The following is a 15,143-nucleotide window of genomic DNA, read 5'->3' on the forward strand; positions in this document are numbered from 1 at the left end:
ACACTAGGCTGCTGCACATTCATTATTTCTCTCTTTGACATATTTTTCACATCTCTCTCCTCCTTCTCGTTCTCTCTCTCGCCTTCTCTCTCAGAATGTGCTGGCGAGCTACAGGCCGCTTGTTCATCTGACCAACTCCTATGTCCACTCTGAAAGGGAGGTATTGGCTGCAGGTCCACCATGCGTAGAGAACATCAAGTGCACTCAATGCAATGTAACAGGTTAATGACCAAATGATGTAGTCCACATGGAGACCACACCTAATCATGATGTCCCGACATAACATCCATAGAACTCTGGGAACGTCTCTCTCTGTGATTAATGTGTTATCATTAAGCCAGTGTAATTTCATCCTTGCTCTGTTGAAATATTACTCCAACCGGTGTTACCTTAACCCACAGGTTGCTTCCCTACACATATTAGTGGTTTCCCTGCTCCCTGCTAATCAGCTAACTGACAACCCTTCCTGAATTGAAGTGGGTATATCAGAGCAGGGAAAACACCAAAATGTGCAGGTCAGGGGGTTGTCCACGTTCACGGCTGGGAATCTTGTCCTTAATAAACATCACCTTGTAAGTGATGGAGGCTACTGTACCTGATTATGTCCACAGGGTGGCACTGCAGGCAAAGCTTTCCAGCTTCATTGCTTCACTCCCCATCATCCAGTACCTGTTTCAGTTCTAATGTAGTTAGTGTGTTACCTGTTACGCATTATTTGCAGCCAACTATCACGTCTGCGTAAAACTCTGGGAACGTGTGGATAGAACAAACGGTGCATTGGACTTTATTTGCATGACACATAGGATAGAAAGTAGGTGTAGTGTGATCTATATGCCGCAGGTTATTTGACGCCTGGCAGCAAACTCATTAGTGTACATGGTGTTAATATGACATGCGCTGTTTCCGGTGGGTCCACCCGGGGGCGCACTAACGCGTCACCATGTTTCTATAGCGCAGGCTGTAGGCTACTATTTGTTATTATTTAGTACTGTAATATGTGGTATTGGACGTGTACGTGTGGATTCTCAGGATGGAGCAGAATAAATAAAGGGTTGGGAGAATTGTGCAGGCTGGATAACACCGCCTCATGTTACGTTTAATAAAACCCCAAAGAAAAATCCACTCGGTTAGTGCAGCCGCCAGCCGGAAGATAGGGCTTTCCCCCTTTCCCCTCCCTCTCCTTTTCTCCAACAAGTCAGTCTGTCAGCGAGCTAGGACAAATCTCACCACAAGGCTTTTCAGCAGCAAGTGAAGGAGACAGGAGCACGAAGCGCTCTACTAAAGCCATAACCCACCGGGATTTAGCCATCCAGCACCACCGCACACTCATTCTCTGCCTTTTGCCTCTCTATTGAGCGCATTAATCAGTGTGCTAGAGTTTAACATTTATTTCTGCTTTCTTGGTTTGGCTGGTTGTTTTTATACACATGCCCACATCTGAGCCCTGCACGCCAGGCACGATCGGTTTCATCGAAATCCAGTGCGCAAGAAGCAGCCGGAGCGAGTGAAGCGCTCAGAGCGCTGAGGAATAGCGAGGAGAGCGCAGGAGAGCAAGTGGAGGAGAGAAGAGGAGGAAAAACAAGGAGAACAAGACAGGCACCGTCGCGGTTTGCTTTCTGAGAATGTAACTTTGCGAGGCCAAGAAGCGCATTTCGTTTTAATCACACATCCATCTGTTCTCATGCTTTGATTTTTTTATTATTATTTTTTTTAATTTTCTAATTTTTTGCATCCTTCATCTCTTGGAAGAAAAAACGCAGCAGAAGAAGGAAGGGACGAAAAAGGGTAATGGGAAGGAAGAGAGATCTTGCAGCCGAAGACAGCGCGAGAATTTCAATAAAATTAGACTCTTGCCAATTGTAAAGCTGACAACCCCGGATTAAAAGCGACTCTGTGTCAGGATTGGTGCTGTTAGTGGAGTTTTCTTTCCACGACTGACAGAGCACAGACTTTGAGGAAAGAAGATAAAGCCGACAATTAAGAAATACTAGTCTAGTCGTTTTGGGGCTTTCTGTAAAGTGTGCCTTTACAGAATATTTAGTGGGATTTCATCTGCTTCATCTCAGAGCGGATAATCCAAACTCGACAGTAATAAACCGTGCGGGGTTTTTGTGCCTTTGGTGTTGTGTTGATATCCATGCGGACACATTGCGCTTTAACGCACTGACGGATTCCCCCTGTAGCCTTACTGAGCTTTAGGCTTTGTTCCTGAAGGCTTCCTCCTGCTGTGTTCTGGGGGAAAATCTCCTTTATCCATGATGGGGGAACGCAGACCGGGTTCTGGGCTTGACATGGCGAGTCCGAGCTGTGCAAACGCGCTGGGATTTCTGCTCATATTATTGGTGGATTTACTCGGAATCACGGCGACGAACATGGAGCCAATCTACTGGAACTCCCTGAACAAAAGGTAAGAGCCCAAACTAAAGGCAGCACAGCCTGCGCAGACTATAGACTGGTTATTTCTGACTGCTTTGTGATATTTAAAGTGTTTAGGGTAGCTGTAGATCCTGTCAAACGCCTGGACTGTGGAACGCGTCTCCGGCACTCTGGGACACACAAGTGCCAGGCTGTGTTAGAGAGACACGTCCTCTCAGGGGCTAATCAGAAAGACTGCACGAGTCCTGAGCATCAGTGCAGACTCGTAAACGCCACATTTCATCCACTGTGGACGGCTGGGACGTTTTACGACACGTTTATGGATGCGTTGGCTTTTATAGGCGCTCTCATTTAGATCCTGTCGCTTTGCATTAAAGTGTATGGAGCATACACAACACAAACATTTCTACATCTGCACCGGACTAGCCCTGGCTCAGATCCTTCTCATAAGCTATTGGAAACATATTAAAAACAACAACAACAGCAAAGAAACAAATATGTGTTTTTAGTGCAGGAAAATGAACGTGGCCTGCTCATCTTAAATGGGTCTATTATATATAATTATATATAGATATATATCATTATTATTTTTTTTATTAGTTGGTTGGTTAGTTACCAAGTCTGTTCGGCCCAGGCCTCTCCTGCCCTCCTCGTGAGGTTGCTTTATATAAAACTCTAAATCATTTTTATGTCTAAAATAATGTATGCATAAAATGTATACAAATTTGCCAGTCTGTGTGCAAGAAAAAAGGTTCTTATGCATTACTTATCACTTTCCTCTATTGCCAAAGCAGGAAAGGCAAAGGTCCAACAAATTTCATGATTTCATTATGTGCACTGCTTTCGGCTATCTCAGACTTTGACCAGGTTTTACGGATCGTTTTGAATCAACACGAGCAAACACAGGCACGTCGAAAGCCGCACACAAGCTAGATAGGGCAGTGTCAGCCTCAATAACAGTACCACACTACACAGCTGTACAGTGGGGCAATTAGTGCAGGGGAACAGCTCCTGGCCTAACTGGAGCTTTATGGAGGGCCAGACCATAATGGGTAGCAACCCCCTACACACACACACACACACACACACACACACACACACACACACACCCTTTTGTCATTATCCGCTTGTTTAAGTGGACACCCGGCGTCATGGGACTACTTCTAAACCGGCATGTGGGTTATGAGGGGCTATTAGCCATGCCATGGCGCTCCTGAAAGACGGGTCGCTGTTTTAATGTGGGGAGAAAGAGTGTGTGTGTGTGTGTGTGTGTGTGTAAGGGGGATGGGGAGTCTCTGCGCGTTTTCTGCGTGACCCGTTTATTGCATGACTCAGAGTGTGCGGTGATTAACGCACTTTAGCAGCGGCGCTACTTTTCACACTCCAGCCTGTTTCACTTGTTTGATTTTACACTTCTCAGTCCATTTCATTTCTCTCTTTCCATTGTCATCTCTTTCTCAATCTGCAGCCATGCATTACACTCTAGCATCAGGAGAAACACACACACACACACACACACACACACACACACTTGTTGGGTGTGAGACACTGCACAGGCCAGAGCAGGCCACTTAGATTAAAAGTAACCATGTGCAGGTCATTCTGGCCTGTAATTAATATGACCTTAATGTGACTAAAAGCAACCATATGGAGGTCATTCTGGGCTCTGCGGCATGTTTAATTATAAACTTGACACCCCTTTCCCTTATTTTCAACCACAGCATCCTCATCTGATTATATTACCTCTTTATCATAATTTGTCCCTTTTCTTTCCTTGACCTCTCCTCATCTTTTTTTTTTTCTTGTGATGGTCTTGCCATTCCATGTGCTCGATTAAACCCACATGTAGCATGTAGTGGTTAATGATCACACTCAGCCAGTAGGGAGAGAGGGATGAGAGGACCAGAGAGGAGGGGAGCAGCAGGGGGCATCCTTCCATGTGCAGAAATCGATATCGTTTAAGCCACGGATGTCAGTATGAGTTAGGCTTAAGAAAACGCAAGTGCAGCACAGTGATCACCTTGAGGACGACTGCTGAGGGCGAAAAAAAATCCATATGGGCCAAAAGTGTCAATTGTAGACACTGAAATTGAATAAACCGTCACAGTTGATGTTGGACGACGTAGCTTTGGGCTGCGCTGTTGAGGTGTCTGACAATCTAAGCAGACTAATCGTGTAGCTCTTGTGTTCGCACTAATGGGAGATCAGTGACTCGACTATTAAAGTTCCTGGACATTGGCTTTGCCTTCTGACCTGCTGACCTCTATTGTCCACATTATTCACCATCAGGAGTGACCAACTGTAGTCGTGAAAAGGTTTTGGGCGGCTGACTCTTTTTTTTTTTTTTTTTTTTTTGACAGTGTATCTGAGGAAGAACTCTAACAATTATCATCTCACCATTTTATCCATATTTATTTTGTAGCCAGAGTGTGAGATTGACTTATGAATAATAAATTATGGGGATTATCTGGAATAATGGTACACTTTTAAAAACGGTTCCTGAAGGATTCATTGAATAATTAAAGATTTTTAGCTTTCTAAAAGGGAATTTTCTGATAGGGAAACACTCAGTCATAGGGTTCAACATACAGTACGATAAGCTTAGAACTTTTAAAGCTCTGCCCAGAGGGACAACTGAAGAATGCTCAATGATGTATAAAGAAGAACCTGACCACTTTTCATCAGTACAAAAATCAGGTCAATCGTGATCTGTAGTCTCATTTCACAGCAAAAACCAACTGCGAGCGCTCCTGTTACAATATTTCAACACAACAGCACATTAGTACACCTTTTATGTGCAGTTCTGGATTCAGTTTTTTTCTTAAAATACATGTAAGGTGGTCACAGGTAACGTGATCGAAACTAGGATTCACACCTACTGCTTTGGGTACAAGCCCATTAGATGATCATACTCTTGTTTAATTTTTTAAAATTCAACGTTAAATAATTAAATAAAGTGTGTGTCTTAAGGCTCAGATAAGCTGTTGTGTGTTTGTTAAATGCTTTCAGGGGTTGCATGCGTGTCACCATCCTGTTACTGCTGGTGGTGACTTGTATTACAACTATTTTCCCTCAAACACATTAACATTTAATCCCCTCCAGATTCTCAACAATTATTTCATAGGCAGCTAATTAGCTTTGGATAAAAGGCTGGGGATTGAGGCTAAATGTATCAACAAGAGGTTAAATAGAGAGGATAAGAGAGAGAGAGAGAGAGAGAGAGAGAGACAGAAGGTTTGGAGAGTGACTTGGAAGCATGGAGAAATGAAGCCACAATGTCAGTGGGTCAGATTTAAAATCCAGAGAGCAGTAGTGTTTCTTTCTTCCAGAATGAGATCATTATCTGTACAATATAAAGGCACAAACTAACATGTTTTATAATCATACAAAAATGAAAGAGCCTGTACGAGACTACTTGGGTCAATTAGATTTTTTTAAAAACTATATTTGGGGAAGAGAATGACAATAAAAATAATGTTAGAGCAGATTAATGAATTACTGGAAGGATATTTTATGGGGCTTGTGTATAGCTTTGGGTTTGTGCAGCATCATTAATTTGTGTAACTGAATTGTATTGGAGTTGATCTATTGTGGCTTGAGGACTGAGGCCAATTTCTATTAAAGCACCATGGTCAAGGCAAATTAGCTTCTTATTCTGTGAAAGCAAAGAGTGCAACAGTGTCTAGCATCGTCTAAATCTGGAGGGAGAAAAGCTGTGTGTGTGTGTGTGTGTGTGTGTGTGTTGCTATGTGGATAAATTAGTCTTTGGGTGGGTGTACTTGTGTGTGGAAAATAGTGATGTTTCAGCTTTTCTATTGTTTAGTGCTTGTATGAGGTCCTTGCAATGCATAGTCATGTGTGCGTGTGTGTGCGCATGTGTGTTTGGGGGTCTGCTGGAGGCTTTACGAGACAGGAGCTGTGAAAATGGCTCTCAGCTGATGTGGCAGAATAACTGCATTGTGCCTGCCGTCCAGACACACACACAAACACACAACTGTGTAGAAACCAGTGAAAAAACTGGGAGTGTGTTTATGATGGTCTTTTACACACTTGCATCACAACACACGCTGATACAGACAGATATAGATCATGAGATTTTCTAAAGCGACTCTGGGAGATGAGACATTATCTATTATAAGCGCTCCCACACACACTGATGCAAAGTGGTAAACATTCTGCCACTTGTGTTGAGCTGGGCAGAGCTGTAGATGTGAGAACACCCTGGAGGCATGGCCTCGTGTACCTTCGCCGCATGCTGCTCGAGAGCGTGTGTGTGTGGTCCCTCCAATTGTCTCTCATCGACTTGCTGTTTGTCTCTGCGTGAGTGCGTGCCTAGCAGTCGCTAGCCATCAACCCCCAGACAGCCGGCCTCTTCACCCCAAACCATAACAATCAAACTCGGATGAGCAGAAGTCGTGTAAAAAGAGAGGAGCTGAATTCCATGGTCATCCTGTTTTATTTTTTCCCTTTCTTTTTTGCACTCACGTCACAGTGCAGCAATAACGTTCACTCATAAAGGGGACCAGAGCCTCTGAACCACCTGCTATAGATGTTATTGCAATGTCCTTTTGCTCTCTCCTGTATGAAAGTGTGTGTGTGTGTGTGTGTGTGTGTGTGTGTGTGTGCGCGCGATTGCTCTTTCTTTCATTAGGTTAGTTCACACAGACCGCTCTGCTAATCAGGATCATCCTCTTTGCTGCTGTCCGGTCAGCTCGGGTCAGACGCAAACTGTCTCTCTCTCTCTCTCTCTCACACACACACACACACACACACACACACACACACACACACACACTGAGTGCACTTGTGGAAACAAGGGAGAAGAGACAGCAAATGGCTACTTATTCCATTCCTCTTTCCTCTGTTGCTTTTCCTCTCTTGCTATATGTGTCCCTTTTTTCTTTTTCCCCTCCCTTCTCCCTCTCTCTCCTCTGCACAGTAGATCATGAGCTTCAAGCTGAGTGGACAGTTTCAGTCGATTAGCCAGAGGCTAACTTCTCCGCACTCCAGTACACACCGGCCATATTACTATAGATTAGTGTGGTCCACCTCGGCCTTCCTTTATTGACTCGTCACTCCCATCATTGCTCTCTTCCCCTCCATCTGTCTCTCACCTCTCTGAGCCACTGTACTGGAGTAAGTTTCGAGCGATTGATCAGGAAGGGGATTTTCGGACATGGGGAAGTCGCGCCTGCCTGTAGAGCAGGGGATAAATAGTTTTGATGGACTCTCATGTTAAAGAGATGGGTGTGGTAGAGGAGGCCTGAGGCTGTAAAAGTGTTCAGACTCAAAGCCCTTATTGACTGATCTCTTCACTTTGGCTGGCTGATTCTTAAAAGCCATTATCAGGCTTCTGGTATGCATGACTGACTCCTGAGACCTGTAGATTAGAGTAAATCACTTTATTGGCCAGTTGGATTGCTACGTTGAACCTTGGCATGTTCCAGCTCAACACTTCAAAGACACAAGACACAGACAGGAATATGAAAGGAATGTAGGGTCACAACTTGGATTTGACAATTTTAAGCCTTTTTCCATGCCCAAAGGTACTAGAAATTTCAGTGCCAGGGACCTGCCTTTTCTAATGGCTGCTGGTTTAGTACTGGGTACAAAAGGTCTTTGATATCTGCTCAAGGTACCTACAGGAATTAATGATCAGGGCTGGGGATAGAAGCATTCTCCAGTGTTGATTGATTGATTGATTGTGAACAGAACTTCTTAGTTTCTGATGTTTAGTGTGACTTCAGAGGTTTTTAGTACGTGTATGACATACGGTGATGTTTTAATTTTGTGATTTTTTTTTTTTGGTCCAAAATAAGCAGTTAGCAGTCAAGGGCCTCAAGGGGAGGACAAAATAGTGACACTGGTACTCCTCCACCTGGAGGCTCACTCCACTCAGGAGCGACTTGTGCTAATTGCCTGTGCTCTGTAGCACTATATCTCTCTGTATCACGTTCAATTTGAAGGGCCTGCTGATAAGAGTCATTAGTGGGGCAGACAGTAGTGTGCATGAGAGAGAGAGAGAGAGCTATCTTCCCTCTACTGGGATCTGAGTGAATATCCTGATCATAAAGATCCATATCAAGCCGAGCTTATCTCCAGCTCACTGTTGTAATGACCCAGGTGTGGGAATCCCGATTTGTAAGGCTGTGCAGTATGGGTACTCCAGGCCCCCAGCTGCTGCCTCCTTGGGGTGGGTTTGTACCTCTATTTGTGCTGAGCTCAGCTTGTGTGTGTCTGTGTGTGTGTCTGTGTGTGTGTCTGTGTGTGTGTCTGTGTGTGTGTCTGTGTGTGTGTCTGTGTGTGTGTCTGTGTGTGTGTCTGTGTGTGTGTGTGTGTGTGTGTGTGTGAAGCAAGGAGCCAGACCAGATTTATTTGCATCTCCCTGCTCCCCTACAACAAGAAAGCCATAACCCTGCTCATTATAGACAAAAGGAAAAACGATTAGCAATGGAATGAGGGATATCAGCGTGTCTGTTCGAAACACACAGACTTTTACGCAGAGCTCTTCCTGTACAGAGCTCAGAGGCGTCTGGCGGCGTTGTTACAGTGATAAAGTGTCTCCCGAGTTTGACTAGAACATGATACTAGGTATTGTTAATGTCGGTGCTAAAAATAATTTGACAGGGAGTTTGTGCTCTGACGTTGCCAGAGCACAGCGCCAAAACTGGTCTTTGTAACATCTGAGGAAATCAAGTGGGACCAATGAACTGTGTGTCTGTGTGTGAGAGAGACAGCTCCTAATTGTCAGTTAGTGGGGCCGGGATTTGACATGACCCACTTGCAGAGCATGAGAGATGGTCATTGGATCATGACCCTGTAGACTTCCTGCTTGGCTTCTTACAGAGAACAGACTGAAATGCTCACAATACTGCTGACAAGGCGAGGGCCCAGTTCCTGTCCAGAGGGAGAACACTAACACTCACTCTTTAGCGTATCCATCATGCGTGGCAGCTCAAATCCGATGTCTGATGGCTCCAACATTTCCTGACTTTGTCATTGATCGCTTTTTCCTGTATAAAGTGTAATTGAAGTCACATTAAGTGCTATTAAAAGGGTATTACTCGGAATTGGCTTATGGTGCCTAAGTAGTTCTAAGAAGGCAGCTCTTACATGTGTTGATTATAGTGATTCAGTGATTCTTACATCAGAGCACTTTTCTAATTTTGGGCAGGAAGGTTTCCTCACAATCTAGGAGGTTTTAATAAAATATCTTCTCAGAGGAAAAAACTCATCCACTCACAAGGGATGGTGGACCACCACCATTCACCCAGTCAGGAAAAGAAGGCGTCTGTCCTCACCCGTCAATTCTGAAAACTCCACCTCTTCCACTAGCACTCAGAGGTTCCAGCCTAATCGTTTTTTGGGGCGTGGCACTGGAGGGACCCCTGACAGGAGGGGCTGCATTTATTTCAATTTTAAGTTTCAAAACAGCTAGCTTCAGCTACTTCTGCCAAAATCGCTGACTACTTTTAAGTGTCTACGGAAAGGGAAGGGAAGTAGTAAACGCACGGCCTCTGGATCGGGATGAGGCCTAAATTTTGAGTTGCTTTCAGATCGCCCCCGTCGCTCACAGAGGCAGCTGCGAATCATTATTCTAATGCTTTTTTTGTCTAAGTTGGACTGCTTTTGGTAGAAATGAGAACTCTGTTGGACAGAGTGCTGCAGGCGAGAGCGGAGGAGCTCTGGCAGACGGGCTGCATTCGTGGTAAGGACTTGCAGCTCGAGTTTGGCCCATAGCCGTCGTCCTGCTTTAATATCACTTCAGGGTTTCTTTTCCTGATTCGTTAAATGCATCCCAGAAGCCCAGTGCTACGCATCAGAATGCACTCTGCTTCGAGTTTCGTTTTGTTTTTTTTTTTCTTTTTTTGCCGTTGTTCTTTTTCTTTCCTTTCTGTGAAAAGCGTTACACGCACATGCACGGTGGTGAAAAAAACATGTTATAGCTCAGAGTGTTGGACAGAATCCAATGTCAGGGGTTAAATTTCCTCAGAGGCTCACCCCCATCTCTCTCTCTCTCTCTCTCTCTCTATTCTTCAGTAGCGCAACACTAGTTTTTCTACCTTTGCCCCCTTTTCTCTCTTCCTTTCAGACAAAAGGGCCCTAGTTTGCAACTCACAGAAACGTGTCTCTCTCACACACACAGTTTGGCGATTACAGTCTGCCTGAGTCAATCACAAAACATGATTCCTTATCCTTATGCGAAACCCCCCTGCGAGTGTGTTTACTTCCGTCTCCTCCACCCCGTCTATTATGTTACAGAGTTGGCAATGCTGTGCATTTGTGTGTCTTAAATTGCTGTCTGTGTTTCTGCACTTTCCTTTTTGTCTGCTCTTTCTGTGTGGTTTGACTGGTTAGTGCCAGTCCCACCATCTCTCCTCTCTTTCTCTCTCTCTCTCTCTCTCTCTCTCTCTCTCTCTCTCTCTCTCACACACACTCACACACACACACACACACACACACACACACACACACACACACACACTCCCTCCCATTTTCCCTCTGAATAATTCTGATTTCAAAAGCCACACTGAATAGGCCTGATTGCCTATCAACGTGGTGTCAAAGTAATTTAGCGGCGCTTGTGAAGGTCCGCGAGATTTCAACCAGCTTATGAGCCGTTCTCTTTCCTTCCCATCTAAACGACCAGAAAATCAATCATTCCTTCCTTACCTTTTTTCCTTTTCACCTCCTGTGCTTTTCTTGCTTTTCATTTCACCCCCCTGCATCTCTCTCTCTCTCTTTCTCTCTCTCTCTCGCTCTCGCTCTCTCCATCATTCTCTCTCGCTGTTGGAGGGCATCTGTAGAGCTCCAGCACCACGGGAGAGAAAACAGATGGAGTGGTTTTCTTTCTTTTCTCTGTTTCTTTCTCTCTCAGTCGTGCATTTTCTTTTTCTTCTTTTTCCTCTCTTCTGAAAGAAAAAGGGGCCTGAAGAATGCCAGTTGGAGGGGGATTTGGGGGTGCAGGGTGGTGGTATGGGGGGTGGACACAAAGACACTGCAATGCCACAAACCCGGTCCCTGGTCCCTGGCTTTCTAATACTCACGTCTGTTTGATGGATGTGTGGGGTTCTGATTGTGTGCGTTTGTGTGAGCGTGTATTGATGGTTTTTCGGCTGCAGTAGCCTTGTTTGTTTCAGAGTTAGATAGATGGTCGGGCTTTTTTCTCCATGCTTGTTCACATCGTGTAATGACACCACATGTTTCTAGTTTCCCATACTCTGTACACTCTGAACGTGTGTTTGCTTTGAGGTTTTAATATTAAAGTGTCTGAGGCATGTGTATGTGATTTTAACTCACTATAGCATGCTTTCTAGTTTACCTTGCTACTCTCTTTGTGTGTGTGTGTGTGTGTGTGTGTGTGTGTGTTGCTGAGGTTGTAGTATATTTGTCTCCTGTAATCCCACATCATGAGACACTCACATGTTAGCGTTTAAACATCCAACACATACCACACACACACACACCCACACACAGGCTAATGATGATGTTGAGTCTTTCACTAAACCACTTACTCTGAACACACACATATGTGCACACACACACACCTCAAAATGAGAGCAACTTTCAGAGTTTCATGTGTCAAACACATCAATCACAATCACTAGACATCTGAGGTTCCGTCTGTGCAAGAGAACATGTTCTTCTGTTTCTGCTAGTCATATCTCTCTCTTTCTCTCTATCTCTCTTTCTCCCCACATGGCCATCTGTAAACAGATCTAATATACTCAGATAGTCCACTTCATACCACTCTGTTGTTGAGAGGTCTTGCCAGCTCTCTGTCTATGTTAAGATATTGAGTTTCATTTATGTTTGGAATAGAAACAGCCTACAGAAGGGACCACTCTTTCTTTCTTTCACTCTCACGCATACACACACACACACACACACACACACACACACTCTCTCTCTCTCTCTGGGCCTTGTGTTCTCGTAAGACAGGAGTGCTGTTGACTTGCCTTTGAAGGGAAATATCAGATTATGAAGAAAAACACTGCTACCTTTTCCTCTGCTTTACTGTGGCTTGCTGCTCTTGTTTTTACACGGCACCTTCCAAACAGACCGACTGAGATTACAATCGAAAGACTGACCAGCTCTCGTCCTCTCAGTGTGTGTGAGGTTTGTTTGAGTGTGTGTATGTGTCTGTCTGCTTTAGCCAGACTTTTCGTCTTTATACTAGCATATTAAGGGGGACATTTGCAAACCAAAAACTATAAACAAAACAAAGAAACCTGTTTCTGAATGGGAGTGTGCGAAAGGCGAGAGGGAAAACAACAGAAAATGGCCTGTACCACTTGACCCTGTCTTATGGGGGTGTGAGCGATGGGTGGATTATCCCCTGGCACTGCTCACGTGTACCCCCTTCAACGGCGGCCCAGTGTGGCGCACTCTGCTGTCAATCACTCCACAAAGCTGCCTGTTCAGGGATTAGGAGCCTCTGTTTCTCTGTGTAGAAAACTGCACCCCTCCCCACACCCCTCTCTCAGTTTTTTTCAGCTGTGCCTCCTCTGTAAAGCTCAGAAGTTCTCCAGCTTTTCCTATTCCACAGGTTTTTCTGCCTTTCATCCCATCTCTGTCACTGAAACCTTGCTGTTTCACCTCGTCCTTCTGTTCTCTCAGGCCCTGCTGGTTCCACAGGATTTTCTGTCCTCATTTTTATTCATTCGCAGTGTTCCTCTCTCTCTCTCTTTTAGACTGTCACTCTTTCTTTTTCTGCTGTTTAATCTGTTTTCCTTCTTCTTCTAGGCTGTAATCTCTTTGCTTTTTCAGACAAGCGCAAAATCCTCTCTTCTTCCTCACTTTTTCTGGACTGTGTGTCTCTCCGTGTAGCGTCAGCAAGACCACTGCCCTTGTCCTTGTCCTTGAAATGTCAAGCATGACAGCTAAACATTCGCAAACACAAACACACATACTGTAGAATATTTGTACACACACACACACACACCAGGGTCTTTAAACTGATACATAATGAAATCTATTTTTTTATATAGACCACCCTTTCACCTGCATCTCATCACACTCCATCTTATTCCCCTTCTCTTTCTTATCATTCCTCCTGCGTCCATCTCTCTCTCTTCTCACTCTGGGCTATTTTAAATTAGAGCCATTGTTAATCATTATCGCAGTACTGACCTTTGCATTACTGATACCACAGCAGCCTACAATATGCAAATGAATGCTTTTAACGGTTCAGTTTGTAATGTTAAATTGTGTTCATACACCTGCAATAATCATGTCATTTTAACAATTTCTTTAAAAGCTGTAATTCTTGGTGTTGGCATGAAATGAATTTTGCTATTGTTTTAGTTTCAGGCTGGAATAAAGCAGCTCAGCCCCAGCTCTGTTTCTTAAAATCCAGTTTGCAAAAGCATATCTCATTTCAAAACAGGGGTCGGGGTTGATCAGGAGGGGGAGGTCTTGTTAGTGTTTTCTTAGCAAATTTAATTCGCCTTACAGGCAGCAGAGGGATTTGAAAATTTCATACTGATTATTTAATAAACCACAACAATTTTGTTGAGATCTAGTAGTGTCTTCTGACTGATCTTAGTGTGTTTATGAGTTTAGGGCAGTCATTAATTATGATTACGTCCTCACTACTTTGGTTTAATACACGGTATATTACACAGCATATCTCCATTACAGCACTTAGCACTATAATCACAATGTGCTATTTTTGTCCTTGTCCTGTGTGTGAGAGAGAAAGAGGGAGGGAAGGTGGGTTAGCTGACAAATGGGTTATCTCTGACATATACCCTTTTTTTCCCCAAAATCTATTATCATGTACACTTCATATTAGATTTGTTTCTTCGCTACTCCCCCACACATGAGATTGATGTCCTGATTAAATACACATTCAGAACAGAGAGAGAGAAAATGAGAGTGTGGGTTCATTATAATGACAAGTTATGCGACAACACCTTTCTCTCACTCTGTTCCCTTTTTCACTGGCTCGCTTCTTCTCATTTATATACACACACACACTACACAGTATGAAAGTCAGAACGATTTTCACTGGTTCAGTACTCAACTGGTTGAATATTATACTTTTATAATATTTTATAATAAAGCCACATTCAAAATTTTAAGATGCCATGATTTACCTTTTGGCCAAATGACTGTTGCGTCAAATAATATAAAAGAAAGTGGATAAATTCATGTAATTGTTTCACATATTCATATTAAATGTAATTTATATGGTATCCCATTGTAAACTTAGCTAAATATTTGGTACAAATGACTGTTGGTAAATGAAAAAAAAGAGAGAGAGAAACATTTTGAGGTTCATGATTTACAGATTTACCTCCTCATGATTTTTTTTGTGTTTGTGAGCCATATGCATAATCGATTGCTAATGTTCAGAATAACATCATAAACTAAATCTTATAAATACATGAAATCTGACTGCATTGTATTAGTACATTCTCTTAATGGTTGAATCTAAAAGCATTCAGATGTAGACACATTTCTCCTTCCTCTGCTGTCTCTGTCACACTCACACTCCTTGAGACATGCAAACCCGTAGTCAGATGCGAGAAATTTGATTAGCCCGAGCTGTTGTACTTTTCTCAGTCACACACGGCTCCGTTGGGAATTTTTAACCCTTCAGACTGGAACAGAGACAGGGGGAGAGATGGATGGAGATTCCTGTGTTATTAATTACATTTCCTGCAGAGAGCGAGAGAGCCGAGCTCCATAAGGCCTGGCAAACTGCTGTTCTATAGTTCTGGTCTGCATAAAAGAGAGAAAAAAAAGAAAGTAATAAAGAA

At 43.7% G+C, this 15,143-nt stretch overlaps 1 protein-coding gene across 1 annotated transcript in view; it reads left to right on the forward strand.

Moving 5' to 3' along the window:
- Window positions 1-883: 883 nt before the first annotated feature.
- efnb3b (ephrin-B3b) overlaps window positions 884-15,143 on the forward strand; it is a 65,434-nt gene continuing 51,174 nt past the window's right edge. Inside the window, exon 1 of the mRNA XM_026936981.3 lies at window positions 884-2,407. Coding sequence (XP_026792782.1) covers window positions 2,256-2,407 — 152 coding nt within the window. The 5' untranslated portion in view covers window positions 884-2,255. The remainder of the gene's footprint in view (window positions 2,408-15,143) is intronic.

This window comes from Pangasianodon hypophthalmus, chromosome 4, assembly GCF_027358585.1.
Source record: "Pangasianodon hypophthalmus isolate fPanHyp1 chromosome 4, fPanHyp1.pri, whole genome shotgun sequence".
In the NCBI taxonomy this organism is placed as follows: Eukaryota; Metazoa; Chordata; class Actinopteri; order Siluriformes; family Pangasiidae; genus Pangasianodon; species Pangasianodon hypophthalmus.